The following is a 9458-nucleotide window of genomic DNA, read 5'->3' as shown; positions in this document are numbered from 1 at the left end:
AGTTGTGATTCTCTTGAGTTAAGGTGTTCTAATTTTGTTTGTAACTCTATGAGTTCAAGAGACTAATTTTAATTAAATCAAAGCACCAACCCATGTTGCACCATACATAAAAATTGCAAACCGATCTTTCATCCAAAAACTCATCCTCCATGAAAAATGAACTAAATCCACACTAAAGCATAAATCGCTAGACCTCTGTAGTGGTTTATACACGTCTACAAAATACACATAAACCGCGACACCCCTACCGCGGTTTATGTGATAATTTTCCTCCAACGTAATTCACGATACCCCTGTAGCGGATTACGTGCATTTGTAAACCACGATACCCATGTCGCGGTTTACATAGTTTATGAAAAAAAAATGTATTTCAGTATCCACTTTTCAAATTGTGTATTGTGGTAATTTTAAGGGCCAGTTTATTTAATTCAGTAAATTGCCCAACAAATTATATCAAATACACCGTATTAAAAATTAAATCAGTTATCGAACAAGTAGAATTAAAAAATTATAAAGTTCAAAAATTTAATTGAGATTTAACTAAAGTTGAATTAGACATAATATAATAATATATTTATGTATAAAATATATTTATTAAAAAAATTATATTTTATTATTTAAATCAATTAATCATTAAAAAACGTCCAAACCAATTTAGAGGCTATCTGTTGGTTAATTCGGTCGAACTGTCCTGTTGTTCATTTCTTTGAATAAAGGAACATAAAAGACAGTTTTGTAAACTCATACTTAGGTTTGTATATGATAACACCTGCATTTGCAGATGGCAAAGATGAGGTGGAGAAAATCAAGTTTGCAAAGTTGTTACTGCCTGCCCGAGAAACTTTACAGCATGTAGGTTTATTACGGGAAGGAAGGTGGCCCCCTTCGTATGAAAAAGTCAAATTGAAACACTTGCATTTAAATAGTTTTCACCAAAAGAAACAAACAGGAGGTATACTATTACACCCTATCATATATAGATCAAACGACACTACTTACTACTATTGTTACCGGTCATGTATCATGTCTGTAATAAATTTATTTATGCTCATATCCTTTTTTTACCATCTCATTTAGCACCTTCAACAGAAGAAACTTACATTTTTAAATTCCAGTATGATAAGACAGCTATTCTGATTTCAACGCAATATGGACACTGTGCAGTATGCACAAGGAGATCACAGCATGCCAAAGAATATATTCGACTATTGATCTCACATTTCTCTTACTATTAATTCATCAAATGCTCATCTTCTCTCCCTGTTCACGGGCGATGGAAGCCGAGAGAATTCCAAGATCACGATTTAAGACTGTCAATGCTGATTCACATTCAGAAATTATTCTTGTTACAGAAGAGGGCTCTTCAGATGTCTCAGAAGATCCGAAGGCAAGAGCTGCATGCGAATCTCTAAGATTCCGTAGGTTGGCCAGAAACTGTTTCAAATAAAAGGATGTAATTATGATATATGCAAAGTCATTGAAAATATCATTCAAAAGATAGCTTTCTTTTATTTTTCATGTTTTCAAACTTGAAATCCCAGAGCAGTAAATGTGAATTGCACTCAGCATGACCATCTTAACATAAAAATAAATGAATCCATTCATCAGGATAATCAGTTCAAAGCATTGATGGTGTTCCATATTTGAATGACACATACTTTTGTAACTAATAAACTAATAAAAAATCACTTCTTGAATTTGAACTCTAATAATTTGCACAGTTGTGAGGGTTTTAAGAAAACACATCCTTTGCAACAAAAGCAGGTTACCTTCAAAAGCATCTTGTATGCCTCCAATAAACGATTGGCAGCTGGTCCAAACCCATGAAGTTGGGGGACCTCCATCATATGTGTCCATGGACGAATTTCCTACACCAATAATAGAATTCATTACTGTGATTGTTTCTCAGCTCATAAAATAGCATGTTTTAACAATCCCTAAAGCTAAATGTGCTCGAACCTTTGTGTAAATCGTATTGAATGTTCTAGCTGTTTCTAGGAAAGATTCCAAATGTGACCGAAGTTGGGATTCCACCTCAGTATATTCCTCATCTGGATTATAAGCATGCTACAATCAGGAAAAAATAGCAACCGTATGAAAATAAGTACAGAAGTGATAATTATAATGAGTTCTCAAAGTGAAACTCAGTTTTAGTATTGACAGGAAGAATCATAATAATGTTTGAGGGTGATTATTAGTGTTGAAATCTCTCTCTCTCTAGAAATAAAACAGGATTATCACAAGCTTGATTCAGTTATCAATGAGAAATAAAAGACATTACTAGGTGAATTAATATGCATGGAGGCAGAAACAATGGATGGAAGATTTCAAGCTGCCGATTAATTTCTACACCTATCCAAAGACAAGAAGTGCATTAAAATGTTCTGTACCTTGGATGCTAAGTCATCCACCTTTTGTTGAAGATTCAACAAAATTTTTGACTGCTCAGAAAGTTTTGCCTCGAGCTCAGAAACTTCTGGCCTAAATGAAGTTTGATTAAAAGAAACAGAATGTTACTGTGTTGGTGACCTTAGATAAAAAGCACATGAGGAAATGATTGAAATCAAGATTTGTTGCCATATTAGTAATCACTGAATATGAAGATAAGTAATTTATAGAAAGACTAAAGGAAGCAATCCTTTACAATGGATATATGGACTGAATCTGCACATCTGCTGGAAACAATTTACATTCTTCTGAGAAAATCTGGGCTTGTTTTTCAGCAATGGAATCTATCAACTGTATATCCTTGGATACCTGCTCATCAACACTAGCAGAAACAGAATGTAAAGCAAATGTAAGTCAATTCAATATGTGCAAACAATAATTATTGAAAAAAGAAAAAAAATACCACTTAACTAGTAACAACCTCCATTCTGGATTATCAGCATAGATAGTTGCCTCCACTAGATCTACAATAAGACGAAGCATTTCAGTACGGTCTTCATAGCTTCCATGTCCCTGTTACAAATATGCCTAATATTTACCAGCTTCGGAAAGACGTGATAACCATGACATGCATGAATATTACAACAAAGCATAGCAGATAAAACTTGGACAAAAGAAAATCTTCATCCTAGATTATATCATTAAAATAGGGCAAACAAAGGACTCTAAGGGAAGCATAACAAAAAAATCTAGAAACAAGGCTAAAAATAATTGACATTTATATCTTAACATGCTAGTGCTAGAATAATCTCTTCACGACAAACTGCAAAGATTAGACATGCTTTTCTGGGAATTTTACTATTGGTTAGATACAAAATCACTCGTGGCACTTACTAGACACATAATGAGCCAGAACCTGCCAAAAAACTTTAATGTTCAACTCATCAACTAATTTTACCCTAATCCTTGCATTGGCAATGCCTCATACTTCCTTAAGTCGATGACTAATAACAACTCTATCTATATTTGATGGCAGTTTAAGCCACAGAATATGATAGAACACTAGAACAGCAAAAATGATTTCTTTGTTTCACATCAACTGGGTTTGTATCATGTCACTTGATTGTTTGTGGCTTATTCTGGCATTCTGCCTTCAGCACTTAGCTCAAAATAACTCACACTCCCAAAATCAAGACAAGAAACATGATGTTAACTGAAATACAATTAAGACATCATACGATAATCAGAAAAATTGAAATTCACACCAACACTGTATCTACTTACTCAAATGCTTCTTAAGAAAAGAATAATCAATACTTCAATAGGTTTCCCGTAAGCACTAATAGAATTCAATGTGAACTAAGGCAATAAAAGAAACTAATCTAAAAATGAAATTTATACCAAAAAACTAAAAGAAGGTATGAAAATGAAGAGACTAGGAATAAAGGATAAGAAAAAAAGTAAGGAACAGAATAATGTTATCTTTAAGCAATGAGTACAATGGAAAAAAAGAAATATAGAAAAAAAAGAACATTCTGACTACCAAAAACTCCAAAAGCTTCTTAGGGCCAGTTTGGGTAAACAACTTAATTAAGTTCTTTTGAAAAAAAAGCTTAAAACATAAGGACTTATATTAAAAGCAGCTTATAAATAAGTTATTTTGTATTTGGAAAGTTATTATAGAAGTACTTGTTTTAAAGTTGTGTAATAAATAGGAGTGATAAAATAGTTTTTGAGAAGGAGAGAAGTCAAATTTTTTAATTTCTTCAAAAGCTCTTAAACAACTTTTCAGGAAGTTAAAAACATATCTAAAAAACTGTACCAAACACCATTAATGTGACTTTTCATAAGTCAAAAGCACAAAAAAGTAGCTTTTGAAGCTTCCCAAACGGGCCCTTATAACAACAAAAACTAAAGGAATTTAAAAGCAACGCATTAGCATGCATCCAGCAGCAGGCTACTATTCTGAGCTTCTTATAGCTACATATATAAATATGTAACATCAATGACTAACCTGAATTGCTTCTGTATCTACAGCAATCGTAATACCCAGAAACTTAGCAATCTCTGCCAAATCTGCAAATCATAAGAACCAAAATTCTGAAAGAAGACACAACCAGAAGAAGCAAGGAAGACAAATTTGTTCAAAATAATAATTCAATAGAAACAGATGTGCTGTGTATGACAGAAATGAAGTTGAGCAAGTCACAAGTAAACAACCACTGAATAATCAAATGAAAAAAAAAGACTGCCACTAAACGTAGAAGTAAAGAGTTCCTGATCTGCATGAAATTGACACGAGGCAAATCATTAACAGGATATTCATAGAATACAGTTGATAATTAGAGGGTTCAAAGATGGTTTGGCTTTGAACAAATGTTATAAGAAACCAATCAGCTCCAAACTTGGACATACCACAAGATTTATTTTCTTCTGCTACGATATATATTTAAACAATACATTCAAATCACAAAGTACTACAAAGATAGCTTGGATAATGAGTATCCAGTAGCCATTTCAGAAATTGAGTAATGACAATGACAATACTTACACTGAATTCTAGCTGTCTCCTCATCACGATCAAGGACATCCCCTTGTAAGTTTTGTTGAGAAAAAGGTGACTTATCACCTAATAGCCTGTTGCAATTACGAGGACCAAATGTCATTTCTTGTTAAATATACAGGAAATCAACACATTTAGTAAATAGTGTTTTACATAGGCTAAAGCATGTTAACATTATTGAACACTGTGAAAGAGAACTTAGCTAAGGCTAAGCAAGGAACGTAGAGGGTAGACTATAAAGAAACCGTAAAATTTAGGGATACTAAAATTGGAAGGTTTTGGTAGTTGTGCAACTGGGCACTAGGCAGATGGTGGAAAATGGGTGGCAACTAGCACATCGTTTTCATTGTATCTTTGTGAAATTGTGGATCATAAAAATTATTCCTTTGGCCAGGGTGGGAACGTGGTCATTCTGGGTTGCACTAATTTCAATCACTCCTTTTATAATGCCAAGCATATGTGAAATAATTTTTGTTCCAAATTTTTATTATACCCATCAAGCCATCATCTTATTTCCCAATTATTTTGAAAATGTGAATCAAAACTGTGAGCACAGTAAAACACACATCTTGATAGTTGTAAAAATATCAATTATTCAAACCTAACACCTACCAAAGTTTTCAAGATTTACATTAACTTGTTTTCGTCATAGATAATTGATTTCACCAAAATACCAAACAAAAGGACTTAGAAGAAACAAAGAATCACATACCGAAAGAAGAGCCACTCCAACAGGGCATAGCGCTCCATGCCAGCAAAAAGGAGGGACTGTGCAGGGGCATTGGCTCTTGGGTAATTTAGTGTTGCCAATTTCTTCTGAATCTCTTCCATTTGCCTTGATGCCATCTTCTGAATCTCAGTGAGTAGCTTCGGAGACCCTCCCAAAAAACAGAAAAATAGAAGCAAATATATCAATCAACATTTTGAATTCATCATGGTTACTGGTTCCTAACAACAGCTTCCTAAATAAGTTGCAGTTACCTAGTAAACGAAAGACAAGCAAATATATCTAAATTGCAGCACAAATTCTAATTCATGATGAGAATAAGAATATAAGATTCAGTTGCACAAACAACTTCACAGCAAGATTCACAACTTCACCAAATGATAGACAAGCAAATATATCAAATCAAAATACTCACAAATTCACAACTTCACCTAGTGCAGATTCGACTCATTCACAATGTGTGTAAGAGAGAGAGGGTTACTTACCGGCAGATGATGGCGTATGAAGACAGCGACGGGCGCAGAGGAAAGGGGCTCCAGTGACGGACTCACAAGAAGATGCGACGGCGACGGCCGGGCTTACAGCGACGGCGACGGCCGGGCTCACAGCGACGGCGACCGGAACAGAGACGGTGCAGCGACGCGGTTAGAGGAAAGGGGCAACGGTGACGGGCAAAAAAGAAAGCTGCGACGACGACGGCCTCACCGCGACGGCGACCGGAGCAGAGACGCGTTGCAGACGGCGGTGAGCTTCTCGAACGGTGGGTTTCTCAGTGAGGGCTGTGGTCTGGGGAGAAGAAGAGTGAAGACCGGCTCAGAGGCAGTGATTTGAGGCTCAGGCACAAAGGAAACGCTTATTACTTTTGGATTTGGATTTTCTAAAATTTGAAAAAGTGTGATGGATGTGATCTTTTATTTTTGAATAGTTTTTTTTTTATATTTAATTTTGATCTTATTTATAAAATAAATAATAATAAAAGATCACACTTTATTTTTTAAAATAAAATTTAAACTTTAAAAAATCTAAATTCATTATATTTCGTGTGTTACATAGAGGTATGAGTTAATATTCAAAATCATCCTTAAAAGATACTTCGTTCTCCATACGAGTCCCCGAATGATAAACTTAATCAAAATTGTCCCCGAAAGATGTCAAGTATAACCATGTTAGTCTTTCCGTCAATTCGTCCGCTGAACTGGCTAACGTCGGGTGACGTGTACCGTTAAGTGCTTGGGTGGCTGAGATCTACATGTACCATGGGATTGCTGACAAGGTAAGTTCATTTAAAGAGATCAAATCAGTCCCTCAATTTGATGAACCCTAATCCTAAATGCAATGATAAATAAGTCGCATTCTGGAATTGTTGGGTGGCTGGGAGGATGGAGACGAGAAATGGATGTCGTAGTGGTGGGGTATCTCTTCGGTCACACGAGAGTAACGATTCCAGTACTTCGATGCGAATGAGGAGGAAGAGTCATGAGGAAGCATGTTTCTGCAGATTGAAGGCTGTGATAAAAAAATTTGGGACAGCAGAGAACCCAGACAAATTATTCTATGCATGTTCAAGGTATCGGGTACGTTGTTTTGAAAGTGTTGAAGTTTTTCCATCTTCTTCTGTGTTATTGGGTGTGATTCATTGTATTCTTGTCTGATTTTTGAATTTGCAGAAGGACAGTCACTGTAATTACTTTAAGTGGGTTGATGCTGATGACTGTGAAGCAGTGGTTGAAGCAGGTGCTAAGAAAGATTCCAAAACTGAACTGCAGGTTGAAAGTGAGTATGATGAATGGAGGGTGAAGGAGGCATGGAGAATGGGTAGCTTGGAAGCTGAAGTTAGATATTTGAAACTGCTAGTAATTTTCATGTTTGTGATAGCTATGATTAATGTGAGCATTTGATGTTTGATATGTACTTGTAAGTAGACAAAATCCTGTTGAAATGTAATGGTGTATGTAATGGTGTATTGATTTGGTTTAATTGAATGAGAATAGACTTTTGATTAGTGCTGTTTAAGGTTAACTCCTAAGTCTCAATTACTGGCATTGTGGAATATTGCAAACAAATCAATATCACGGTTGCTATAAGATTAAGCCATAAACAGGATAAGTAATCAAAGTAAGTAGTCATAGCATTGTAATAAGTACCACAATTCATAAGGTATCCAATCCTAAAAATAAAGGCTACACCAAAAGAGAAGGGCTATCACAAGTATCAGATTACAATAACCATAAAATGTTACTCATTTGTCCTATACAAAAAAACTAAATCAGCCCGAGAACATTGCTTTGTCATCAATGTAGTTTATCATTCCTCCTAGGGTGCTTGAAGCCTGGATTAGGCACAAAAGTCATAAAGTTGGCCAACTTCTTAGCAGTCGCAGAACTTGTCCCTTTGATGGTCTCAGTCGAGATTGCCACTGGTGCAGATGCAGTAGGTGTAGGAGAGGATTTAACTCTTGCTTTCACTTTAATCACCTATATATATAAGAAAAGGGATAGAGAATTAGAAATCTCAAGTGCATACATAAAAATCTTAGCAAATAGTAAAGCGAACCTTCTTCCATGCTTCAGCTGCATTAGCAACTCTCTTAGCTAGCTGAGGACGCACAGTTTTTCCAACTTCAATATCCTGCAATTTAAGAAAAGAAGATACAAGATTGTTCATACAAACGATATATGAAGAACATATCCCTTCTAATAACTACATTTTCTACAAAAACTGATAGCAACCACTGGAGTATAATCCTACATGATTACCCAAGGCCAAGGCTTTTGCAATGATATATATATATATATGAGAGAGAGAGAATTGAATAGATGAAGTAAAGGCACACATTTCCATGTTTGGACTGAACACAAATCACAGTTTGATAAAGCCCTGACTTAGTGAAAAATAGTGTTTAGCTCACCATGGCTTGTTCAATCACAACCTTTTTACAAAAAAGTTAGGAAAAAATTATTAGATAAGAAATCAGAGCAACAAAGAGAGAGAACTAAACATTTTTTTGTGTCAGTGGATAAATGAAAATCACTAAATAGCCTCTGAGCCAAACACCAAATGGATACCAAAATAGTAATCCTATTGAAAATAAAATCAACTCTCAAGAAGAAATGCAGAAGAATGACAAAAACCAACGTCAAAATGCTATATAGAGCTCCAAGACACCTTCCTATGTCACTACTAACCTGTCGCTTATGACGCTGATTCCGATCCCTTAGTTTTTCACACACTAATTTTAAGTCGCATGTAACATTAAATAAGTCTTCAGCATCAGGATGGAATTCATGAAAAATGCTTTTTTCACTAATTCCTAGCTTCAGATCTGCAAGACATAGTTAACGATTAATCCCAAGCAAGGCATTAAATCAATTCACAGGGTTAAACAAAAACACCTTTGAGGACTATCATGATAATCCACTTCATTTCCTGTGCATTTGTCTTTTGGATAAAGGTAGAAAGAACCTGAGTCTTCTCGGCCCTGTATCCACAATCATGCAAATCAAACCAAAGAACAATTCTGTATCTGAACTTATGATAGTGAAAACACTGGATGTTATAAACTGGGACTATAATGATACAAATAATAATGCATGCAAAAGAAAGGGACCAATAAACAAAGGTTTCATCCACAGAATCAAGCAGCAAACCTGTTTTCACTAGCAGCCAACTGATCAAGCAAGTCATTTACCTCCTTTATCGTCAATCCACCCGAAGCAGTACCTTGCCTGCGCTGCAGTACCTGTTTCACAAACAATAACATTTCTCAAGTCTCACTGAAAC

General features: G+C 35.3%; 2 protein-coding genes across 10 annotated transcripts; both read right to left on the bottom strand.

Annotated features, from left to right (window-relative positions):
• On the bottom strand, nucleotides 891–6558 carry LOC107613287 (AUGMIN subunit 7). 9 transcript variants are annotated; one of them, XM_021109671.1, is made up of 11 exons: nucleotides 6164–6558; nucleotides 5664–5829; nucleotides 4940–5025; nucleotides 4641–4670; nucleotides 4403–4464; nucleotides 2852–2961; nucleotides 2645–2770; nucleotides 2391–2481; nucleotides 1960–2067; nucleotides 1770–1868; nucleotides 891–1434 (listed from the first exon to the last, which is right to left on the bottom strand). In XM_021109671.1, exons 2-11 carry the CDS (start codon nucleotides 5795–5797, stop codon nucleotides 1240–1242), a joined length of 1041 nt encoding a protein of 346 aa, XP_020965330.1. In that variant the 5' UTR covers nucleotides 5798–5829; nucleotides 6164–6558; the 3' UTR covers nucleotides 891–1239. The 9 variants fall into 9 exon arrangements, with proteins under 9 accessions (XP_020965330.1, XP_020965329.1, XP_020965331.1 ...); XM_021109670.1 differs by having other exon boundaries at nucleotides 1025–1434; nucleotides 5664–5818; XM_021109672.1 differs by having other exon boundaries at nucleotides 1025–1434; nucleotides 2870–2961; nucleotides 6164–6556.
• LOC107611356 (DNA ligase 4) lies at nucleotides 8179–9417 on the bottom strand (the record flags this gene model as incomplete). Its single annotated transcript, XM_021108843.1, is given in 4 exon segments — nucleotides 8179–8306; nucleotides 8864–9000; nucleotides 9071–9156; nucleotides 9326–9417. Coding segments are annotated over 3 exon segments (264 nt in total). The 3' UTR covers nucleotides 8179–8210.

This window comes from Arachis ipaensis, chromosome B08 (assembly GCF_000816755.2).
Source record: "Arachis ipaensis cultivar K30076 chromosome B08, Araip1.1, whole genome shotgun sequence".
Classification (NCBI taxonomy): domain Eukaryota; kingdom Viridiplantae; phylum Streptophyta; class Magnoliopsida; order Fabales; family Fabaceae; genus Arachis; species Arachis ipaensis.
Note: the sequence above shows the minus strand (reverse complement) of the source record. Positions and strands in the feature narration are given on the sequence as shown.